Here is a 24,822-nt window from a genome sequence, read left to right on the forward strand (position 1 = left end):
GTACACACACACACACACACACACACACACACACACACACACACACACACACAGAGTTGTCAGCAGAGATATCTGACCCATTACACACACCCACCTTAAACACACATACATGCAGTTTTTATCCTGTTGCTCACACTTATGAGTGTATCCATACATATAATCACAGTGGTAAGAGCAATCAGCTCATCACACAGGTACATTTAGCAAGCATTTTCAGAGCACCTAAAGTACTTTTTGGCTGAGCTACCTGCTGGAGTCCACTCAGCACAGCACCAAGTACCATGGAAGGAGAGAAAAGTAACCAGTGAATAAAACCACTAACTACGAATACAAGGAGCAGCTGAGTGATGGCCTGCAATGCCACCTAAGGGCAGGAGGGGTGTTTGCACTTGGCTGGAGGATGCTGAAACCGGGGACATTGCTTCTCAGGTACCCTTTCTAAGGAAGCCACCAACCACAGGCTGCCATTCTCCCTCCTCTTTGTGTTCTGCCTGAGTGGGGTGAGACCCTGGCATCCTTAGAGTTGCACCACAGCATCAGAAAATGAACTTTCAGGGCCTTGCAGGCCCCCTGGAAAGCAATATCTGACACCAAAGGGGATGATGGCAAAAGAGGCTTTCATCTTTCACGCCAGCTCCAACCCACTGGTAGAAGGTTCCGAGGCCAAGTCTGAGCTTAGAGGAGAAGAGTATCATGACAGAATAGTGACAGCAACCATGGCTGTAGGTAGGATGGCTTCCACACTTGCCTTTCTTGCAGCGGATCCTAAATCTGCAGGTTTCTCCTGCTCCGCAATTCCACTGTGAAGGTATGTGTTTCTTACTCACACCCTCCCAGCACAAGAAAACTGCCATTCCAACTTTCACTGTAGTTTCTCTCTCACTTGATCAGTACCTTCTGAGCCAACGAAAGCCCTCGCTGGGCCCATCTTTGTGAAGAGCTTGTTCTTGCTTCCACAGATAGCATATGGATCGCTTGTTAGATCTAAGCCCTGAAGCCAACACTGGGCACCTTCAGTTTTTCCAAAACTCATATTTAGCTAAGGCCCATCCATCTACTGGCGCTTATCACTTCCCAGAAGGCCCTACGAGGGCAATGACAAATCAAGAACCACAAAACCACCCTGAGCAGATGCTGCACAGCCAGCTGGGCTTAGCCCTGGGCAGGGGTCCTGCTCCCTGCCCCTCAGCCATCAGCTTGCGAGAGGGAGCAGGCATGGCACTCTCCAATCAAATCTGTACATCGATCACATTTCAAGTTACAACAGGCCCTAGGTCACTGAAAGTAGTCAAAACTTGAAATCTTCAATCCTCAGATGATAAGAGTCTGCTATGTTTAACATCAAGGTACTTAGCTAGTACTTGTGAGACCCTGTAGCTCCAACAGTGCCCACAAATGGGCACACAGCCCCCTTGTGCTGCCCCTCCCCCCACCCCCACCCGCTGCAGTGGAACCATCCTGAGTGCTGAGGTGGATGTAAGCTGGTCTCTCCCACTGAAGAGCGGGCCTGGGATGTTTGCCTTTGCCCAGCGGTCAGCAAACTTTTTTTATAAAGGGCCAGATACATACTGGGGTGCCAAAAAAATGTATACACATGACTTGTATTCATCTTTTGTTACCGGTATACATTGAGTATTACAAATTTATTACAGTTTTTTCCTTTCTTAAAATGTGTATACATGTTTCTGGCACCCTCTGTATTTTCAACGCCACAATCTCTGTTAAAACAATTCACCTCTGCTGTGGTGGTGTGAAAGCAGCTGTAGACATACATCAACAAATGGGCATGGCTGTGTTCCAATCAAAGTTTCAATTTGGCCCCACGAACCATAGTTTGCCAACCCTGCATTAGCCCAATTCAGGGCCTTCCAACTGGGTTCCATAGAACTTGGGGGTGTCTGAGGTTCTTCATTGGCTCTGCAAATGTTTGGCTCTAATTTGAATTCTTCTTAGCTATTTAGGAAGCTATAACAAAAATGTACTCAGTCAAATGTATTATAGCATTTTAACATGCAGGGAGGTGAACTCCTTTGTTACGAAGCCTCTATTGCCACCTCTATGCACATGTATGGGCCATATGGAAAAACGGTTAAGAGCCTGGGTCCCAGCAAAAGCCAGACGTGCGCTTGAGTCCCCGTGCTGCCACTTACTAGCTATGTGACTGGTCAAGTTGCTTTAGCTCTCTAAGCCAGCACGGGCACCACCTAACAGGGGACACTGGCCATCATGCTGGTGCAGCCTCCTAGAAGACCCTTTTACTGGATTGTGGGGAGATGCAGCAGTCACAGCAGAGGGGCCAGGGCAACCGAGGTCATTGAGGGGCACTGAGGGACTCAGGCCAGAGCTATTTGCCAATTGCTATGGAGATATTTCAATATTTTAAGCACCAGTTTGGCTGTACCGGTGCATACCAGTTGAAGATCATTATAATGACGGATCCATCTTGGATTTGAACTTCTTGCTGGTTTTGGTTTCTTCTGGCATTTTTCGCTGCATCCCCACCATTCTGGTTGGACTCTCAGGGAGGGGAGAGGGCTATTTTGCAATGATCTTAGCAGTCTCAGTGCATAATAACAGGACTTCTGCTTTTCTGGTAAGTGGAAGTTTCCATTGGATCGGGGACTTTCTTGGCAAGCATTTTCTGGGACGTGTTCAGCAGGACTTGTTGGGGTGCAATACTTTTGGCTACGGGGGTCCAGCATGTCAAGAGCTATGGTCCCTCTGCCCCAGTGCTGCAGAACAAGTTGGGCCTGGGGCTTTGATGCTCACCTGGCTTTTTAATTTGCCTGGTGAAAACTCCTTCCCACTCCTTGAAACAATCAGGTGTGTCTGGTTGCTGCCTAAGCATGCCCGCAGGACTTCTGGCCTTTTATTTCAGCCTCTGAAAGCTTTTTTTTCCAGGCCTGAGATGCTCATTTATGGTTTCAATAATAGAATTTGGACCCTACTGTCTCTCATTGCCCAGAGCTGTCTATGTCTATTAACAGTGGCTCCAGTGAAACCCAGGCTTTAACTGCACCTTATCTTTATGCTGCCAGCATCCTATTTTCCTGCTTCCTGACAGACCTGGAAGAATCAGTGGTGTTTATCACCAGGCCCTGGGAACAGGACCTCTTGGTTCCCAGAATCCCTGGGGTTTATCTTAATTAGGCGACATCTGGTGTTGCCTTCACAATGCACGTGTCCACCCTGGTCACGCAGCCTAATGCCAGTCTGTGGGCCACCAGCTGGCTCTGAGAGCCCTGCAGGCTCATCCAAGGGGATGATTCTGAGTTGGGGGGATGGGAGACAAAAGGCATTTCTGTGGTTCAGCCAAGATAAAAGGTGACTTGGGTTGAGCTCACTTTCTCACTTCCTTTCCTTTCCTGGAGGCTGTTCTTAGATCTCACAGTTTCTCTGGCTGGGCTTGGAGCTCAAAACCAGGCCCTCTGCCCTGAGGCGTCCTCTGTGGTCCTGAAAGATCCTGGCTGTGGATGGAAATAACCTTGTACAAACATATCTTCATCACCCGCTCTTTTTCTGATAAGGCAGTCAGTGCTGGGCGTCTGCCCCGGGCACTCAGCACAGCCTTGCCCTTCCTCCCAAGGACCAGCCTCTAGGTGGCCTCCAATATGGATAGTGAAAGAAAGCCCAGCCCAGCACTTCAATTCTGGTCTCAACTATTGCTCATTTCCAGAACCACCTCTGTTTTCTCACTTTTTCTCCCTCCTTTCTGCAATTACGTAATTGCAGTGTAGGACACTTTCTGCATGATCTTTCTGCAATTACGGCCCTGTCCTACACTGCGCAGCACCTGTGCCCATTCATACCCTGGGCTGAGTCCTCAAAAGGACAAAGATCAGGCCCTGGATGGCGCTTCGTCCCTTTTGCCTGACCTCGCAAGCGTTCTAGCTCTCCTGCACACACCTCCAAGCTCCTGTCCCTTCTGATGACACCTATGGCTGTCTTCACAAGTTACTTGCTCACAGGTAGGATGCTCCCCTGGAGCCGAGCCCCCCATACAGATGTCTGCTCAGCCCTCTGGGTCTTCCTGAGGGACCAGCCATCCGTGCCCCACCATCCCTTGAGAGAGAGCCAGGCTGGTCAGCGAAGGAGGAAGCTGACTCCTCAAGCAGTGAGAGTTCTACCCTGGAAGTGGAGACGAAGGGGCTGCAGGGGTTCCTGAAAGGGTGGAGGGTTCACAGGTCTATCTCAGAGGGCGTCCCTTGCACAGCAGCTCGGTGATGGAGAACTCGCTACCTCCACTCTCGATCCCATACCGGGAGGATCTTCGAGTGCACATTTCAGCTCCTTCTTCTCTAAGTGGTCACTGCCTCAGACCAGACCTCCTCGTCTTCACACTTCCCATGTCATCCCAGGCAGGCCTTCTCTCGGGCTCAGCGTGGACAACTGCCACTGCAGTCGCTGAGCTTTATTCCGTGGGCCAACAACAGTAAACCCTGATACTCCGCCTTTCCCCACTGGCAGAGCTGCTTGCTTGGTGACACAGCAGGATACAATAATTGAGGAAGTGAAGGTTGGGGTAAGGGGGTTGGCAGGCAGGAACAACTGAAATTTGGCTAAAAGCAAAAGCAAAGGGAGCTCTGAGCAGGCTGCCCCTGAAGCTCCTTCCCAGGAAGGGCCTTCAGTGCCCCCTGCTGGCTGGACCAGGAGTTTGCGTTTGGGTTAAATGAACTCCCTCATTCCTTTTATAGACCACCCCCATTCGCAGCTGACCCTTGGTGACTCAGATTAGAGGATCACAGGAAGCAGATGGGTCATCTTGTCCAGTGGTTTCCAAACTTGTAAAATTGTAGGTAGGGATGCTGTGGACAACTGTGCCTTTTGCCCATTTGACAAAGGCCTCTGTGGACTGAGGAGTCGGTAGGGGCTGCAATTCCACTTACATCCTGCTAAGCAAGCTGTGTACCCCAGCGTGGTCTGGATCAGCCCCGAGGAAAGGCCTTCTTTTCATAATTCATTCTAGAGACAGTGTCCTTCTGTAGTCTGCACAAAGGTGCCGTATAGACCAGCAGCTCTGGCATAGCACGCTTCCTTCAAAGAGGGCAGTCTTAAAAAAACAAACCTCTTTAGCTAAAGGAGAGTTTGAAAACCACCTAAAAGATGAAACTGAGGCCTGTGAAGGGGAGGGACTTACTCAAAATCATGCAGTTAACGCCAAGCCAGAGCTTAGAGATGAGGTCCCTTCTCTCTCAAAGCAGCGTTCTTTGCACTATACTCAGCTCGTTTTCACCCCAAACCCCCTATGAGACATCCTGGCTCCTCTGACCCTCCCACCTGCAGTCCCATCAACTTCCCCCCTGCAATCCAGCCATTCTGCACAGTCTTACTTTCCTAGCCAGGATCATGGCACAGTGTTGGCCCAGAAGGAGGGCTGATGAGTAGGCTGGCCCAGTCTGCATAATTGCCTACGAGCACCTCGCTCATAGAGATGAGGGCAGACATGCAGCAGGGCAGAGTGGTGAGGAACGAGAAGGGTCCACTGGATGACGTGTCAAAGTATGACAGGGGGCTGTGCCTGGAGCACTGTGGGTCCGCGAAGCTGGTGGCTCCATTACTGTGCAGCTGGGGCCTGCTTCATAGGTACAGTCCGCCGGGGGGTCTGTGCCACGCCGTACGGCACATGGGCGGCCACTGTGCCCATCTCCTGAGCCCCAGCCACATGGAACATCTGGTCATCAAAGAAGATATGTGGGCGGATCTTCTCGAGAAGAGGGCCCTTGGGTGCTCCCGCAAGAAACAAGGCCTCATCTGTCTCCAGGCCCCAGCTGCGCAGTGTCTTGAGAGCCCGGGCCCCAGAGCTGGCTGCACTGCGCGCTGTCACCAAGTAGGTGCGGATTGGGCACTCCAGCCGCAGGCCCTTGGAGTAGAACTTCTTCTGCAGCCTGCCTAGTGCCTCCAGAAAGCCCTTCAAGGGTCCCTGTGAGAAGGCAAGGGAACACTGTGAGCTCATCCTCTCCCAAACGTTTGCCCCTTCTCCAGCTGGGCTCCTTCCTAAAGCACTAGTGTCTTGCTGTTTGGGGTAGAAAGGCGTCTCAGGATCCCCAAATCTCTCAGCTCTGTTATGCCTGCTCAGGCCACTACGTGCATTAGTGGGACTGTACGTACCTATGTCAGCCTGGGTGTCCGTACTGCTGGGATTGGGGATGTCTGCGTCAGAATGGTACCAGGGTAGCTGTTACTATGTATGTCCATCCATTTGTCCCCCACGTACATGGGTGTCTGTCCCGCAACTCTGTAAGTGAGGCCTTCTGTGTCACAGCAGGGACGATATTAAAACTATTTAGTAACTATGGCATGGGCAACTTCCAGGAAGAAGGGATTCCCGCTGCAAACAACTGGGACAAACAGATCAATGTGTGACTGGCTCAGGGTGTCATGCTTCAGCTCGCTAGGGTCAGGGAAAAGATTTACTCAATAGTGCCCAGAGCAATGAAGGTTAGTAAGGACACAAGAACCAGACGATGAAGAAGAAGAAAACCGCTACATCAGCTGGAAATCAGGAAAGGTGGGCTTCCAGTCTTGGAGAGCCCTCACCTGCTGTGTGATGAAGCAAGCAGTGGTCTCCTGGGCTCTGCCTACCACTTAGTGGGAAAACTGTCCTGCCCTGATTCCCAAGGATTTCAGAGGGAATTAACAAGAATGGAAGTAAAATGAATATTCGGAGGCCACAGCCGGACCCTGCTGAGTTCTTGGAAAGTGGCGCTGAGATGAGTGAGCACCCAGGTTTTTTGTTAAAGCACAAATAGGAGCTCCCAGGAGGGCTGGGGCATCCCACCAGCTCCAACCCCAGGGACTATCCCCTAGGCTCTAGGGCATATTCTGCTCTTAGCAGAGCAGGCTTCCAGCTGTTTGACGATGAGTAAGGGTCCCTGGGCCCCCTGGAGAAGGGACGGATGGCAGGAGGTGGGAAGGACTGGTGTGGCCCAAAGCAGAGGGGCTGCTCCAGACCCCACACCCAGCTGGATCTTGCTGCCCCACTGGGGGGCACAGGTCCAGTTTTTCCTTTCCTCCAGTGGGGGACACGGGGTTTCTTGAGGAGAGGGAAACCTACTCAGAGGAGTGAGGGAATCTCAGAGAGGGAATGAAGGTTCCAGAGAGAGGATAGTGGCTTCAGAGAGAGGGTGAGGCCTTCAGAGTGGGGTGGGGATGTTAGAGAAGGGATGGAGACCTCAGAAAGGGAGCTGGGGAGCTTCTGAGAGGGATGGGAGCTTAGAGAGAGGATGGAGGCTTCTGGGAGGGAATGGAGACCTCAGAAAGGAGTTGCAAAGGAGAGGTAGTGGCTTCAGAGAGGAGCTTAGAGAGAAGACGGGGGCTTCAAAGGGAGTATGGGGCTGTAGAGAGGGGGATAGGGGCTCAATGAAGGGGTAGAAGCCCACCGAGGGGAGCCAAGCGTCACGTGAGAGGGGTGAGGGCTGGAGGTTTGGTGAAGGGACCTGGCTGGATTCTGGGCCAAGCTCAGGGTTTGGTTCTAGGCTGGAGGTTCTTATCAAGGGCAGGTTCTGGGGAGCCACCTTGCTCCACTCAGGGGTTCTGGGGAGTATGCGGAGCACCTGGGCCAAGGGTTTGTTCTCATGGGCCTTCTCATGCTCGAAGAATCTGTCCAGCCCATGGGCCTTGACGATGCGCTCTGACTCGTCTGAGAAAAGCACGGCGTCCCCATCGAAAGCCACACGGAGCTGACTCTGGGATACGGCCACGTCCCTGCTGGGGCTGAAGACGGTGGCGGCTGCGATCCCTGGGCAGAGAGAGGCAAGCACTGTCTGTCTTTATTCTGACAATAGGGGCCCCATGACACCCGCCTCAGTTGCCTGGAGCCAGGAGAGGGCTATTTCAAGCTATCTTTGCCCCACCTACCTCACCCAGTACTTGGGGCATGGCTAACGAAGGCTAATATTCAGAATATTTAAAAACTGTCCAATAAGAACTGGGCTCTGAGGGCTCTAGCCTAAGCCAGAGTTTCCCTTTAGTTGTTGCTTTGTGGGGAGCTTTGTGGGGGTCTCAGGGAACAGAGAGGCACTTAGAAGACTCAGGACAGGAACTATTTATCAATCAGTATGGAAGAATGTCAACACTTTAATATCTAGTAAGGTTATGCTGGTATGGACCTGCGGATTGTCAATCCTGTCTGGAAGGAAGTGTCCCCCAGGCCACCGATCTAAGGTGGGCCCGGGAAGGAGCCCCAACCCCAGCTTGGTTTCACTTTCTTGCTGTTGATTCCGACAAGCCCCCCCACCTGCTCTGAGTCGGCGTAACGTTAAGGGTATTTCAGCTCTTTCTGGGGCTGAGCTCCCAGGCTGCAGTTTGAGGTGGAGTGGGTGCAGGCACCCTCAGTCTGTTGCCACAACAACACCCAGGTGTGTCCTACTCAGGGCAGCCTGGCGTTCAGGGCTCCTTGAGGCAATGTGGGTGGCCATGGGAGGTAGCACTAATGACATCTGACTGTGTACACAGAGTCTCTGCAACCCTGGGCTTCTCCGTGGGTCAAGGATACTTGTTGGGAATCCAGGCTCCAGGCTAGAGGTACTCTGGACAACGGAGAGCCGGTGTTAGGAGGCTGGAGACCTGGGCAGCTGGCTTAGTCCATTCCCTATTCTTCATCTCTCCATAGGCCACTCCAGCCCTACTCTTTGAGAATCTGGGATCACAGGGGCCAGGCTTAGGCAGAGTTTTGGGAGGAGTAAGCAGTGCCAACCCCACAGCAATTTCGCTAGCCTGAGGGTGCTATAAGTAGGACCAGGCTCTGGGCATCAGGCCAGGCACCTTCTCAGCTCTGCCAATGCTGGAGCCAAGATGAGCCAGAACCATCCCTGCCCCGGGCAGAGCCTCCCTCCTGACCAACCCCCTGATCTCTAGCCTGAGCTCAAATTGCAGACATATAGAGGCACACGCAGGCCAGTGTCAAGGCCCCAACCAGAGGGTGTGACATCTGTGTAGGGAAATGGCTTCTGGTTCCTGGTTAAAGAAAGGCTTCTTGGAGCCCCAAGCAACTGAGAGGAGTGAGGTATCAGCGGCAAGAGAGGCCAGGCTTCGAGGCAGGAGACAGCATGAAGGAGGAAGAGAAAGGTGAATATATTGTTGGTTGATAAAGAAACGTGCCAGTAGCACTCAGTCTGAGGAGCCCTCTGAGGCAGGGGGCCATCTTTCCTCCCCTGTCGGCCTGTTTTCTTCCATGCGCAAAAGGAATATATACCCTGTTGGAAGACCAGGGCTATGGCTATCACTCAAAACTGTCCCTTGAAAGAGACACATGGAGGAAAATTCTCCTCGTCAGTGCTTGCAGCTGGGTCTCCTAACCTCCCCTCAGCACTGGCCCGCCCGCTGCTGGAGTGCTGGCCGTTTCCCAGACCCCGCTCCCTGCTCAGGCTGGACGAGATACTGATCTCCCGCCCCACTGGCCCAGAGAGGGGCAGAGGCTGCCCGTGTTCAGAACTCCTACAGACCTGGAGGATTCCTAGAAGGGAGTAGCTTTCTGGGCTAGAAGGATGGTTTCCATGGAAACAGAAGGCTGGGTGATGCTGATGAATAAAAGCATCCTTACTCATGGTAGGACAGGGGGTGGGAGAGTGGAATAGATGGGCAGTAAGTGGACTAGGTGGGGCCTTGTTCTCAGAGTTTACAGGACAGGTCACAGGAATTAAGGAAGGTACTCCCCTTCCAGTTACCATGGCAATGCCTAGCCCCTGCTCAGAGCTTCAGGACCAGGCCTCCCACCTCTAGGACCTCTTTGCCAGACTCCCCACCCCACATTCTCCCTCCCCAGGCTGACTCACCTTCATCAATGGCTTCCCGAACTTTTTCCGCATCAGCTGACAAGTAGAGGTTAGTGTGATAGGCCTTGAGGTAGCAGATGGGGCTATTCCCACCTGTCATGCAGAACCTCTCGATGAACAGGTCTGGAGAGGAGGTAGAGAATACGCAGGTGAGGCCTGGGTCAACCCTCAGGGCCTCAGAGTGGTCCCCCTGTATCCAATGGATGCCATCTTGGTTCTAAGTGGTGGTGGCGTAGCAGAGTGATTCTCTGAGTGACTTTAGGCCAGGGTTCCCCCTCTCTAAGCCCCTCCATCCATCATCCATGAAATGGGGATGATCATATCTCTGGAGCAGTTGCCTGGCTCACAGTAACATCCTCTTGTCAGGGAATTACGGTACTGCAAAAGGTGGTTCCCTCCTTTTCCAATCACCTCTTGGACAGAGCTGATTGGATAGCAGCAGACACTTGACCCAAGATGGACCAATTAGATGCTCTCCCAGCCTGGGCTGATTGTCACCTAGTACCCATGTTGGCACAGGTTGTGAAATACTTGCTGGTTGGTAAACGGCTGCTGCTCTGAGCCTGTTGAGTTAGCCCATCTTTACCCAGCCCCTCATGCAGGGCAACCCAATGTCTGGCACAGCAGGGGTCCTTCAGGACCTGCTCCAGTATGATAGGTGCTGTCTGTCCGATTGCTCCATGTCTACAGCACAGGTGGTTAAATATTTTGACTATCACCCCTGCTCCCAGCAATTTAAAATCAGATTTAAAAATGCCAACTGGACTCTCTTGGTTGCTTAAAACAAATACTTGTAAACTTATAAATTTTGACCATGTTTAGGAAAAGCAGAAAAACCTAGTTTGAGGCGAGAAAGAGACAGGGGGAAAAAAAACAGAAGGAGGAGAAGGAGAAAAGGAACAGATGTGCTGAGAGAAGCAGAAATAAGGGCTCATGTGGCCCAGAGAGAAAAGAGCCCAGGAGAGGCTGGATTCTTGGATTCCAAGAATCCAAAAATGGTACTTGGATTCAGGCCTTCGTAGGCCCAATTTTACTTCCTGTCCTGTGGTTCTAAGAGGCACCCCTGTAACCTACCGTATTTCTCCATGTGTAAGACGCACCCTTTTTCGAAAAATTTGGGGTCTAAATACTGAGTGCATCTTATACAGCGGTTGTAGATTTTTTTAATTTGCATTTTCCGCTTTTTCGCACTTGTTGTCTTTGCGCTCATTGTTTCGCACTTGTTACTGGTATATTAGGTTACATCTTGCCACGTTCTGCCCAGAAATGGCTCAGAAAAGATTTTCGTACAGTGCTGAATTCAAGTTAAAGGTGATCCAGTTTGCAAAAGTGAATGGAAATCATGCTGCTGAACATAAGTTTGGTCCTCCTCCAGCTGAGAAAACAACCCGAGACTGGCTATAGTTGGGAGTTTTAACAGTGATGAGGAGTTGTATGAATTTTATGATGAATAAAACTTGAGTTCAATAACTTTATGTAATACATTTTTTTTTTCAAATTTCAGGCCCCAAAGTTAAGGTGTGTCTTATACATGGGGAAATATGGTAATAAGAGATTATTCTACTCAACTTGCTGTGGAGGGTCTATTACTTCCCATCAAGATGTTGAATTAAGCCACAAAGCCCCTTTATGCTGACAACTGCACCTGCTTCTCCCAGCAGCCCTGTGGGCCTGTTAGCCCTATTGCAAACAGAGAAACTGAGGCACAGAGGCAGCAAATGCCCTGCCCGATCACATAGGGAGTGGGGCCTGTGCAGTGGTATGCTGGAGCTGGCTTGTACCAGCTTGCAAGAGCCGAATGTTAAACATTCAGGGATTTTTCAGGGCCAATTAGATAGTTCAACTGTTGGTAGCTTGAAACCAGCCACGGTGAGAATGTTTATACCCTGAAAACAGCAATGCTACATTCAGGGTTTTTTGTTGTTGGGGTTTTTGTTTGTTTGTTTTTTAAAGTTGCAGAAAAGAACATTTTATTAGAAGAAAAAGTATATTTCAAAGAAGCAGAAGCGGGCCCAAGCAATAGAGAATGGCTCAAGGGCCATTATTAGAAGAGAAAATACACTCCAAAGAGTTGGAGCGGGCCGAGCAAAAGGAGCTCAAAAGGCCTGTTTGTTTGTTTTTTTTAAAGAGCCAGTTTACCAGCACAGCACTGGGTTTGGGGCTCCAGTCGGTATTCCCTTACCCTGCAGGGGTGTGGCCCTGTCCCCGGGTGTCTGGGAGGGGTGTCCCATGGCCAAAGCTCTCATGCTCACCATAGTGGTTGATGCTGTTGATGAGACGGACACCCACTTGAGCGTGGTTGTTGGTGACAAGGACGATGTCGAAGATGTCTTCACTGTCAGGGTATAGCTCCCGCAGCTGCTTGTTCACAGACTCCAGAGCCTGCATGGGAAAGGGGGCCTTCCAACTCAGACCCCCAGAGATTTATAATTAGAGTTGGTAGCCAGGGTTGGGGAAGACTGGTGAGGTGGGATCCAGTGGCGGAGGAGAGGGGAGATCAGGGGCCAGGCTTGGGGCGATCAGTGGGCTTGGACTGCCCCTCCTAATCTCTGCCATTGTGCAGGTTGATTATTGCTCGGGTCTGCCTCACTGAAAGAGTGCGTGGAGGCCAGAATCCAGCCCATGATCCACTCACCAAGCTGGTTACCTGGCATGGGGCTGCATTAGTCCAGAGGATGGACTTCTTCCCACAATGGCTCTGTCCCCTAGACAAGCCCTGCTCCTGCTGGGTGGCATCAGCCCAGAGGATTCCTTTTCCTTACTCCAACACCCATGAAAGGGCTTTTGTCTAACCCCCACAAAAGCATTGTACGGCTAGAGGTGAGACTGCCCCTCACCTTCACGAAGGGGAAGGCAGGCCCCGGGCTAAAGGGTTCGTTCTCATGTTCTAGCTGGTACCGCACGTACTCCTCCACACCCTGCTCCGTGTAGATCCGCTGCTCCTCGTCCATGCGGAACAAGGCTCGGGAGGACACAGCAATGGTGACTGCATTCTGAGGCTTGGGCTGCGGAGGTGCAGGAGAAGAGCCGTCACTCACACTCCCCTGAGGCGAGTCTCCCTTGCCGGCCCCTCTGAGTACTGGGGCAGGGAGAAGACCCAGGCCAGCCTCTGCCCTTGGGAGGCTCAGCCTGGGGCAGGGGCAGACCTAGGTCAGGACCCTCTCAGAGCAGGACCCGGCTGGGGACTGAGGGAGATGAGGAGCACAGCAGGACAGGAAAAACATGCCCTCGGGGAGCTTGCAATCTAGCCAGTCGCCTGGAAACAGGAAAATGAATACAGTGTATGTAGCCAGAGTATGACTGATGCTCAAGATGGTCTTCAGATGGTTTCCATTATAAAATGAGAACTACATGTCCTTAGGAAGACATGGTGCCTAGGCACATGACAATTAAATAAGAAAATTTATCTCCAGCCCAGATCTTTCTCCTGAACTCCAGACTCATATATCTAACTGCTGCAGTTGACTAACAGACACTGAAACTCAACATGCCCAGGGCTGAATTGCTGCCATTCTCTCCACCCCTAAACCTGGTCCCCTCCACGCTCCCTCATCTCACTGCCCAGCATCAAGCGCTCATCACCTAATCCAGAAGCCCAGAAGGCAACCTCAAGTCTTCCCACTTCCTCAACTTCCTTTCCCCACCAACCAATCATCAGAACCTGTCAGCTCCACTAGAATCCATCCACTTCTTCCTGTCTTCCCTACCACAGTCCAGTCTATCACCATCTCTCATCTCCTCCAATCTGGCAGCCATATTGTTGTCAGGGGATTTTTCTCAAGTGCAGATCTGATCATGTCCCCCTCCCTTTTAGTGGTGCCCACTCTTTTAAGAGTCCAGTCAGTAGCCTTGAGTATAGAGTAGGGAACTCTTCACGACAGACCCCTACCTAGCTCTCTACTCTCACCTTCCCTTGACCCACTTTGCTCAATCTGACCTTTCGCATGTCCAGGCACACCTTCCCCTCTTTCTCTGAGCCTTTGCACAGGATGTTCCCCCTGCCCGACTTGTTCTTTCCCTGACTCTCCATCCAGCGAACTTCTTCCCAACTTTTGGGTCTCAAGCTACATGTCATCTCTAGGAAGTCTTCCCTCACCCCTAGTCATGGGTTTGCTACCTCTCCTTTCCTATTTTCCTATACCCTATTTCCTTTTTAGTAAAATTTAACACTAAATTGTAATTGCTTATTTAATTATTTCCATTTCTAGACGGACTTCTAGAGAGGAAGCAGGAATCATGCTTAAGTTCTGAGGGAGTAGGAACTATGACTACCTTGTTTATTTATTGTATCTCTTGTGCTTACAACTGTACCTAGCACATAGTAGGTGCTCAGCACATTTTTAATGCCTCCAAACTTTTAAGTAATATATTTCAATGAGAAACAGTATTTTCCATGATGAATTTAACATGAACTAGAAACTTCAGTGCAGCGCCTTAATCTGTTCAGATTGTTGATATATAGTAGGTGCTCAGGAAATATTTTTTTGGTTGATGCAAATTTAGCAAATATTTTCTGGATTTTTGTGCCAGTCACCTGGGCTCTGCCTGAGGGTGGTCCTGGTAGAGACTTGGCTGCTGCCTTCAGAGTTCACAGGCTGGCAGGGGAGAAAGATGGGTAAACAGAGATGTAAAAGGGACTGAAATGAGTGATAGAACACAGGTGAAAGCAAAGTTTGGTAACGGGTTCAGAGCAAGATGTCCTGGGAGAGGAGGTATTTGAGTGGAGCCTTGAAGGAGGAGTAGGGTGAAGGAAGGCATGAAGAGGGATGCACAGACACAGTGCATTCACAAAGGTGAGTGGAGCCCAGGGCATGCAGGCGTGGGGGTGGGTAGAGGTAAGCCCAGAGGAGCAGGAAGGTGCTGGATTGCAGAGGGCCTCCTCTCAGGGCCCCAGGAGGGCCTTAGAACTCCTTCACCACCTCCAGTGGAATAAAGACAAGGGCATGCTATCACGGACAGCAGCCGGGTCCTTTATAATCCCAGAGGAGGGCAGATGTGGGTGCCCAAGGGACTCACAGACACCCAGAGTCCCACTACATCTCTGACCTAAGCAGTCCTGGGACCATGGTTCCCACACTACAGATGAGGACACAGGGGCTCAAGTTGGAGGCAAGACTCACAAACGGACCTCGCATTCTGGCCTGCTCTTGATAGCGGGCCATGCACTGCTTCCCTCTGGAGTCAAGCCGGGTTCCAAGCAGTTGACAACATTGTGTGATTACCATGTGACAGGCACTGTGCTGGGTACATGGCAGGAAACAAGACAGGTGTGATCCCTGCCCCCATGGAGCTTATGATCTGTCCCAAGGCAGAGATTTGTGTCATCCGTTAGAAGAGTGCTATCCAGTAGAAGTCTCTGTGATAATAGAAATGTTCAGTGATGTCTGCATGGCTACATGTGGCTACGGAGCAACTTGAAATGTGGCTAGTGAGACTGAGAAACTGAATTTTTAATTGTATTTAATTGTAATCAATTTAAATTTAAGTAGCTACAAATGGCTAGTAGCTAGTGAGGCTTTAGAACCCTAAAGCAGGAATGGAACCCAAAGAGCTCCCCAAGCTCATGAGGTGGACCTCAGTTTGCATTTGACATTTACTCCAACCAACGTGCTGTATGTGGACAGCAGGGTCAGTGCAAGGCAGTGGCAGGACAGGTGCCTCTCCTCTGGGGCTTAGCTCAAGGACTCTCCCCGTTGCTGACCACGCCTGTGTGTCTGTGTCCTTGGGCTGGCTACCTCCCAACCCCCCTCAGCACCTGTGAGCCTTCAAGGAAAGAAGGTAAAGTTAAGAGACCCAAAGAAAAAGGGTGATAGAAGGGTGGCCAGAAATGCCAATGGTGGGGTTGGGAGAGTAGCGAGGCCCACTCTCATTAACCCAGGAAACCTGTTGGCCTTCAGAACAGGGGCTGAGCTTACCCCGCCCCCTGGGCTTACTGCCCCAGGGACGGGCCCATCATTCCTTCAAGGACAGAAAGCCGGATGTCCTCCAAGCCCCTTCAGGCAGGTTCCCAAGCCCGTCACTCCAGCCCAGGCAGCCAGCCAAGGTCTCACGCCTCACTTTCTGTCCCACAGTCCCTGCTAGGCTGCCATGTTCTGGGTCCACTCTGGCTGACTTGCTCAGGCCTCATCTCATCCCACCTTGGGCCATTGCAAGAAAACTACCCCAGCTGCCTTGGCTCCAGGAGTCTCTACTTCCTTCTTTTACAGATGGGGAAATTGGCCCAGAGAGGGGCAGAAGATTACTCTAGGTCACACAGCAAAGTCAAGGCAGAGCCAGGATAAGATCCCAAGTCTCTGGCCTCTAGCTTAGCCTTAGTCCACACAGCAGCCCCCCTCATATGCGCATCCTCAGTAGCTCCCAGCAGGCCCCAATGCTTGCTACTTCAGCCACTTCCCTGGGACACTCTCCCCATGCAGCCCTTCCTTTCTGGATTTGGGAGAAATGGTGAGGGGCATGGTACCCTCAGACCGACTTTTCTAAGGGCAGGGCTCTCTTTCCCCTCAGAAGGGAGGTCCCAAGGGCAAGACCTTGCCTCCCCGCTCAGCCTGCTCTTACACTGTACAAGTGAGGTGGAGTCTAAGAGCCTAGAGGATATGAGCGGCTATGGGAAATAAGGATCCCAGCTGGCAGAGATGAGCATCCTGTCCGGGCTCCAGGAGGAGCTGAAGGAACAGGTGAAAGGGGCTGGCCAGAGCTGGGGAGAAATGAGCACTTCAGAGTCCTTGCTGGACCTAGCTGCAGAGGGAGGCCACCCTATCATGTGTTGTCAGGTGCATCTGGGGATAGTGCCTCCAGAAATCAGAAAGAAGTCCAGATTCCAGACTGGGAATTGGGTCAGAAAGACCCTTACCCTAACAAGGACTCAGCCTGGGAACACTGGCCTCCAGGGAGCCCGGGTACTGCCAGCTCTCTCTGCCTTCCCCTGGGGTCGGGGGAGGGGGGAAGGCAGGCTGGTTACTCTGGCTTGGGAGATAGTGAAGGGGGGATAATGGAGGACAGCCCAGCCCCACCCAGCCTGTCTGAGGAGCTCTCATGTAGGAGCTCTCATTTAGGCTGATATGATTCTGCTTGTTGGGCTTAAGATAAGACAGGAACATGGCCAAAAACTATTACTTCTAGAAGGACTTGGAGAGAGCAGGACTGCCGGAGGAGAGTGGGACAGATAGGTCTATGTAGCTAGGTCTCTGACCTCATGAGGTAAGGGTCTTCTATGGGCCTTCGGAGCTTAATATTTCACTCAGGCTCCTGGGAATGAGAATAAGCCCAGGCCAGGCCATGATGGGGCCCATGAGGCCTAAAGCCCCCAAAATAGCCACTGGGAGGAGGGACTACTGCAGGAAGGAGTAGGGGCCAGGAAACCACTCGGCTCCTTTCCTCCCAGAGAACTGCGAGGGTCAGGGGCTGACAGAGAAGTCATGAGTGACAACTGGGCCTGAGCTCCCTGGTTCCTTGGTGCTTGGGGAGAACATGGATTGATGAGCCCCACTCGCCACCCCGGTTCCCAATGTCCACCCCGTCCTCTTTCTTCCCCAGGCCATGACATTAGTCCAGCTTCCTCCTCAGACAAGGACACTCGTCTGCCTGCTGCCAGACACACCCTCTTCAATCCATCTACCACACTGCCCAGGGTGATCTTTCTAAAATGAAAATGGGACCAAGTTAACCTCTTGCTGAAAAATCCTGCAATAGCTCCATAACGGTTTTCATACTTTAAAAAGAAAAAAGGCTGACCTTTTATTGAAATGAACTCGAGTGAGACCCTAATATGTAAACAAGATACTATCATATCTTATTGATATAAATTTATTTTGCAAATTCAAATGCATTACATGTACATAAAGTATTTATTATGCCATGAACCAATGAAAACAACACAGTTGTTTGGGTGATGACAAATGTGAAACTGGGGGTTTGGGTGCCAGTGCAGACTTAAGCTTCATCATCTAGTCAATTTGTTTCTGTGCTTGTTGGCTTTTGCACTGTATTGAAAAAATCCTGATTCATACCAGTAAGTGGTTGCAAATGGTGAAAGGCTTTTTGTTTTGTTCTGTTTTAAACTGCAAGCCTCTAGAGACTCAGCAGTAATTGTCAGCAACCTCAAGATATTCTTCTATTAAACAGATCACAAAAGAAGCTTTATTCTGAGGTTTTCATCAACCTGCAGCATAAATTAATATGTTGGTGGTTTCTCAGGTGCTAAAATGTACACATAACACATTTCAGTGAATTGAGTTTTATTTCACATTTTTAATTGTTTAAAACATACTTCGAAGAAGAAAGAAAATAAATTGGATTCACATGTGTGCAGACCCCCTGAAACACGGGGCTTTATGGAACCTAGTTTTAAAACTCCTCACTGAATAAGACCCAGGCTCCTTAACATGGCACTTGAGCCCCTCCGTGGGTCTCTGGCAACCCTTCAACTCTTCTCCCAAGGATCCTGCATTCTCTCACTCAGTTGCCATCTCCATACCTTTTGCCCATCCTGTTGACCTCTCCACCTGGGAAACTCCGCCTCCTCACTCAGCTCCAATGCCACCTCTACAAAGCCTAACTTAGTCACTCCCTCCCTCTGCTCCCACTGCACTTGCAGGCTCTTGCACCTGAGCACTCACCATGCGCAGGGTCTCCCTCAGTGCAGGGTGAGCTCCTGAGGCAGGGAATCAGCCTAACTCATCTTGCAGTCCCCACTGCTGAAGGGGCCTGGCGGTGCTTCAGGAAATGACTGTGGGTCTCCTGGGGAAGGGTTTTTGGAGGGAAGTAGCAGGACACTTTAAGGTCAGGCAAGAGCTCTTTGGAGGATGCTCTGAGCCAGCGTCTATCCTCTGTCTCTTCCCCAAGCTCTGATATCTGGTAAGCGGGAGTGAACAAGGCCTGGGAGCGCCAACCAGGGCACCAGGAACTTGTCGTATGGGGAGAGGACCCCTCTCCTCTGTGTGAGTCTGGGAGGGCTGAGACCATACGGGAGTAGCGGAGATGTTGATGCCCACTGCTAAGGGAGCAGATCCCAGAGCTGGGGCACAGAGCCCAGCACTGGAAGCCTGAAACCAGGGGCGCAGAGTCCAAAGCGCACCCTTAGGACACGGAGAGCACAGCGCAGTGAGCTAGGACGCAGGGCCCTGAGCCAGACCCCAAACGCAGAGACTTGCGTCTGGAGCCTGGTACCCAGATGGCAGAAACCAGAGGGCACGGCAAGGAGCCCGGTTTCCAGAGTCGGGTTACCGGAGCCCGGGGCGCCTCCGCAGGTTCCCCTGGCCGGCTTTGCCAACAAGTGCTGCCGGCACGCACCAGGCAGCCCGCTCCGGGAGAGGCTGAGCCGCGGGCCCCGAGCTGGGCCTTGATGGCAGCATGGGGGAGGGGGACCCTGGCGTGGAACCCGAGTCCCAGAAAAAAACACCCGAGCAAAGCTCCCAAAATAAACACGAGCCCGCGCCAACCGCCCGGCGCATTCTGGTACTGAGGGGCTGCGTCCCCTCCCGGAAGGGCGCGACAGGTGCCTCTTCAGGGGGCTTGTGACCTCTTCCCTAGTGACCTTTCCCCTGCGCTCCCCCCATACCCACGCCCAGTGTTTACCGATTTGGGTTTCTTCTTGGGCGTGAGGTTGTCGTAGAAAGTCTTGGCTTCCTCCCAACGCGGGACCGCGGCGGTCTCTGCCCCCGGCCCGGGTTCGCGGGGCTCCGGGGGCTCCCCGGACTCCATGCTTCGGCTGTGACCCAGCCGGTCCAGAGTGGGTAGCGGCGGAGACGCGGAGCTCTCCCGGCCGGGCTGCTGGAGGGAGGCGCGTCCGGGCTGTGAGAAGGGGGCGGGCAGCGGCGAGGAGCGTAGGCTTGCGAGCCGGCGGGAGGGAGGGGTGGGGGGCGGGGGTGCCACACTCGCCCTCTCGGATGCGGGTGTGTAGCTGTTGAATGTGTAACGGGGGACAGCTGAGCCCTCCTTCCCAGACCGCCCCACGCCCGAAGTGAATGGGGCGGGGTGGGGGGGTTGGCCTCTTCGGCTCTCAGGTAGAGGGAGCCTGAAGCGGAGCCTACGGGCTGCTGCAGATTCGTGGTGTTCATTTGCCCGGATGGTGTTCTTCGCAGGCGCTCGAGGGCACCGACAGAGGGGAGGCCTGACAACTTTTTCTTACCAAGATGGTGAATCCCAAAGTAACAAATGAAAAGCTAGCCGCCCCGCGCCCCTAAGCTAACCCCCTCTTTCCTCTCCGATGCCAGGATCTTTTCCTCAAATGCTAGTCCATCCCGTGGTGGGGGAAGAGGTAGTGGATGGACAGCTCCGTCCGTGAGGAGGAGCCCGCTCCTGCCCAGGCGCACAGTGGAGGGCCCAGCCCGGCAGCTCTTCACCACCAAGGCAGAAGGGCCCTTGAAGTCCGTGGCAAGACCAGACTCCCCTGTTTCTGGAGGAGGACCCAGAACAGAGAGACTCCCGGGGACTCTGAACCTGAGTTCTTGCTGGGCCCTCGATGGCCAGCAGGGGGCGCGCACTCCCGGGTCCCACCTGCCAAGCTTCGGGTGGTTCGTTACAGGCTATAAAGTGGCTGGGTGGAAGGAGGGTAGGAAAGGAGCCTCGGAATCAAAGACTCTTGCACCACCATCCTGGAATTTAAGGGCATTGTCCCCCTTGTTGGAGAGCCTGGAGTGCAAACACTAATGCCACCCATCCCAAGGCACAGTCCAGGAAGCAGGCAAGGGGCATCTCTGTGTGAGCCTAGAAGTGTGCACAGGTGGGTGGGAGCAGCAGAAGAAATACTGGCTTAGCCTGGACAGCGTCGCCATGGGAAGAGGTACAGAATGCAGGGACCTTCCCAGACTCCTCCATGTCCTGGGAGGAACTAACCAAACCTTGTGTGTGAGGAAGCGGGAGATAACAACAACAAAAGTTTTCAGATTGGGGAAGTATGTTTAAACTTGCCCTTCTCTGGGCGTGGTAGATTGTTTACATAGACGACCTCAAACTTTCTCCCATCCTGCCTGCCCTTTGGCAGTGTGACTTTGACACTTCTCCCATCCAGAGGTGGAGCTGAATTTGAGTTGACCCAGTGTCTTGCTTTGACTAATAGAAGGCTGTAGAAGTGATGCTATATGATTTCCAAGCTTAAGCCTTAAGGGGACTTGCAGATTCCATTTTTGCTCTCTTGGGAGCCAGCTACAATGTAGAGAAGTCTGGACTGTCCTGCGGAAAGGCCACATGGTGAGGCAGAGAGGCCCTGGAGGATCCAGTGGAAAACAGTGGTTTCCCAGACAACCATCAGCACCAATTGCCAGACATATGAGTGAAACCGTCTTGGCTGTTCCAGCCCCAGCTCAGCTCCAGTGGGGTGCTACTGGGTGATTGACCCCAGCTAACAACACATGAAGCAGTAAAACCTCCTCGCTGAGCCTAGTCAACCCACAGAGTCATGAAAACTAATAAATTGTTGGGCCGGCCGAGTGGTGTGTTTGTTAAGAGTTGGCTTGGGAAGCCAGCTCTGAACAGCTGGGCCCCGGTTTGGATCCCGCATGAGGGCCAGTGACGCTGTGCCCCCTACAGCTAAGATGGTGAACAACAGCTCGACCTGGAATTGGGCTGCTGTGAGTCACAAGTGACGGCGTAGGCTGCAGTGGGGCTGGCCGGCAGCGGGCATGAGCTTTCATGAGCTGCTGTGAGCCGCTGTGAGCAGCCATCCAATGGCTGGAGATCGACTGCCTCACCCGGGAAGAGCGCAATGGTAATACCAGCATGGGCCAGTGAAGCGACGTCCTCCACAACTAGACTGAAGAACAAAAGGGCAGCAACTTGTCTGTTCCCCTTCTCCGATTCCCCAACGCTGTACCCCTCCCCCAATTCTCCAATTTTAAAAAAAACCTTTTTTTAAAAAAAAACTAATAAATTGTTGTTTTGAGCACTAAGTTTTGGGGTGGCTTGTTATATAGCAATAAATAATGAAACTCTAGGAAAGTGTCAGTTTTTCACAAGTTCCTTGTGGAAGAGAAAGAGGTCACTTAATAAGAACATATAGAGTAGTTATATGGATGGGAGTGAGTACCTGATGCAAAGATGAATCATCCCCATGCTGACCAATGACCTTTGACCTGTGTGGCCTGGGTTGAAAAGATGATCTGAGCCAATCAGATTCCTCTTTCTCAGGAATTTGGAATTGGGAAACAGGACGGATAATCTACCGCAGGAATAGAAATGGAGGATGCTGTGAAATACAGTTGGCTCCCAAGAGACCTGGATGAGCCTTAGCAAGCTACAGTTCTGTTTGACATAAAACTAAGAGGGGGTAGAAACTCTGTGACAAGAATGAGCCAATCAGCAGATAAAGATGGGAAAAGATGTGCAGAGGGCAGCAGAGACCCCAAGAAAGTGAAACCATGCTGCCTGAGGAGGGAGCTGCCTCTGCTCCTGATAGTTTCCCAAGCTTCTGTTAAGATCCTGGCTATCCTGCCCATCTCTAAATTTCCACGAGATTCTCCACGTTGCTTCAACAAATGCCCCCCCCCCCGCCGCCAAAAAAAAAAAGTTGGTGGTTATTGGTTTTGTTTGACTAGCAACCTTTCCCACCTTCTTTTTCTAGTACTGGCCCTGCCTCCCTGGTCACAGGAATAGGCATGTGACCTAGACCTGACCAACTGTAGAATCCTAATTCCCTGGACACAGAGATTGAGCCAAGGATGAGCACATGACTCCAGCCAGGCCACTCTCCATACTCTTATATAGGGATGCTGGGAAATGTGGTTCTTTCTTCTCTGGGGCTATTAATTTGGGACAATGTGAGCTGGGAACCCATCTTTCTCTGTGGCAGGTGAAAGATCTTTGGAGAAGCCCTTCAGAAGAGGACCACGAGGTCACTCAGAAAGAGAAGCAGAAGCCGGGAGGGACAGAGGGTGCCAGGTTGAGCCTCTGGGTCCAGCAAAGCCTGAACTTCCCAATTACATGAGCCAATAAGTCTCCCTTGTTGCTTGAGCTTGTTTGAATTGGGTTTTGTTTACTTGGAACCCAAAGGCTTGACTCATCCAGTCCCCTTTACTTGGAGACTTACACGTGTGCCCAGCTCAGCTGACGGAATCTCATGGGAAGCTGTATAATAACTATGATGGACTATGTACGTATTAAGAGCCAACTGTTTGAGGTTTGAGAGGGCTTCACAGCAAAGGCGATCAATGAGCCAGGGGAATGTGTGGCCCAGGGAGGGGCAATGGCTTGTGTACCGATGCAGAAGCCTAAGAGATCCCTTAGAGAAATGGGGGCAATTCAGTGTCTCAAATGCAGGGTGCAGGAGGGGGCAGTGGGGGGAAAGAACAGGCTTCTGAGGTCAGCAGGCTTCTGAGTTCATCATGCAGGCCCTTGAGGGACTTTTTTTTTTTTTTAAGATTTTTATTGGGGAATTGGAGGATGGGAACAGCGCTGGGGAACTGGGAGAAGGGGAACAGACAAGTTGCTGTCCTTTTGTTCTTCAGTCTAGTTGTGGAGGACTTTGCTTCACTGACCCAAGTTGGCACCATCATTGCTCTCTTCCTGGGCGAGGCAGATCAGTCGCCAGCTTCTGGACGGCTGCTCACGGCGGTGGCTGGACACTCACGCTGGCTGCTGGCTACACACGGTAGCCTATGGCAACCCACTGCAGCAGGGGCTGCAGCCTACACCATCACTGGTGACTCATGGCAGCCCAGCTCCAGGTTGAGCTGTTGTTCAGCATCTTAGCTGTAGAGGGCAGTGTCACTGGCCCTCATATGTGGGATCCGAACCGGGGCCCTCAGGCGTCCCAAGCCAGCTCTTAACCAACACGCCACTTGGCCGGCCCCCTTGAGGCCCCCCTTGACTTTTAAGGAGCTTATCATACTGAGGGCAGAGGGGAGACTGAAAGGTTGACATGGTCAGATTTGTGCATTTTTCAGAGCAGCTAGATGGCATAGAGAGCAAGCCTGGAGGTGGACTAACCTAGGCTAGAGATGATGAGAACCTGAGGGGGGAGGTTTTAGGAAATGGTAACCCAGGACCTATATACTCCAAGGCAGATGGGAGACAGGACTTCCCATCCCCCCAACGTGGCTTCAGCTGGGAATAGCAGTTCCAAGTTCTCAGACTTCTGAGTCACCTCCTTAGGTTCATGGTTGCCCTGAGGCCAGGTCAGCCTCCTTCCTCTGTCCTAATTGCTTCCTGCCAAGGAAGCTGGCCCCCTCCAAGTGTCCTTGAGAAAGCCCTTGTAAAATCAATTGAGCGTTTCAGGAGGAAGCAGGCACCTCCAGCTGCCACTGCCCCCAAACCCCAAGAGGGAACAGTGCCTCTCTGGCTATTGGGGAGCATTCTGAAAGAAACATTTCACCACCAACTCCCATCCCCAACCCCATCCCCATCCCCATCATATTGGGTCAGTGTAGGGGGTCTCAGGTCTCTGGGCTGGGCTCCTATGGATGGCGTAACTGGTTACATGCTACACAACCTCTGACCAGCAGGGCAGGTGGGGCCTGAAATCCTGGGCACACTCCACTTGTCAAGCTGTGCATCATGGCATGACAAGGCTGTATTTGTTCAGAAGAAGGGATATATTTTTCTAATTAGCTCAAAGGTGCCATCCACTGGCCTGGCTGCATGCTTAGGGGGATGCTCCCACTCAGAGGGGGTGCTTTTTCCTAATTTGTACAAAGGGCACCATATGGACCATTGTAATCCTGGCCTTGGGCGCTTTCTCCACTGCCCACTATCTACCCATGTGGGCTTTTATGATGCCTTCCACTGGACAGAGGGAGAAACTAAGCCCGACTATCTGCTGCCACTAGCTCGTTTTGGGGGGAAGGGAGGAACTTCTCTGCCCACAGACCCTCCATATCAGCATCTGGTCTAGCCATAGATGGTTAGACCAGGGGTTCCCCCCCAATTCTAAACTTAACCAATCAGATTCTCTTGCTTAAGAACCGGAACTAGGAGACACAGAGGGGAGTTGTCAGTCGCTGGTGACATACAGAGGTGGGGATGCAGCCCCTATATGCAGGCAAACCAAGGAAGCCTGAAGAGAAACCAAGAAAGAGAGCACAGGTGCAAATACTGCCAAGGGGGTGAGAGCCTGTGG

General features: G+C 52.0%; 1 protein-coding gene across 1 annotated transcript; it reads right to left on the minus strand.

Moving 5' to 3' along the window:
• Positions 1–1,631: 1,631 nt before the first annotated feature.
• NT5C1A (5'-nucleotidase, cytosolic IA) lies at positions 1,632–21,206 on the minus strand. The gene is made up of 6 exons (XM_019660666.1): positions 19,347–21,206; positions 12,611–12,778; positions 12,026–12,155; positions 9,774–9,896; positions 7,554–7,738; positions 1,632–5,920 (listed from the first exon to the last, which is right to left on the minus strand). The coding sequence occupies exons 1-6, from the start codon at positions 19,470–19,472 to the stop codon at positions 5,555–5,557; spliced, it is 1,098 nt and encodes a 365-aa protein (XP_019516211.1). The 5' UTR covers positions 19,473–21,206; the 3' UTR covers positions 1,632–5,554.
• Positions 21,207–24,822: the final 3,616 nt, after the last annotated feature.

Source organism: Hipposideros armiger, unplaced genomic scaffold, assembly GCF_001890085.2.
Source record: "Hipposideros armiger isolate ML-2016 unplaced genomic scaffold, ASM189008v1 scaffold_10, whole genome shotgun sequence".
NCBI classification, from domain to species: domain Eukaryota; kingdom Metazoa; phylum Chordata; class Mammalia; order Chiroptera; family Hipposideridae; genus Hipposideros; species Hipposideros armiger.

Bases quoted from the DNA above. Each gene is read 5' to 3' on its own strand.
- NT5C1A (XM_019660666.1), bottom strand. From the start codon at position 19,472: ATGGAGTCCGGGGAGCCCCCGGAGCCCCGCGAACCCGGGCCGGGGGCA. The intron at 12,779-19,346 runs GTAAACACTGGG...GCACCTCCGCAG, and splicing joins CCAAGAAGAAACCCAAATCG to CCCAAGCCTCAGAATGCAGT. The intron at 7,739-9,773 runs GTGAGTCAGCCT...CTCTCTGCCCAG, and splicing joins TCGGGAAGCCATTGATGAAG to GGATCGCAGCCGCCACCGTC.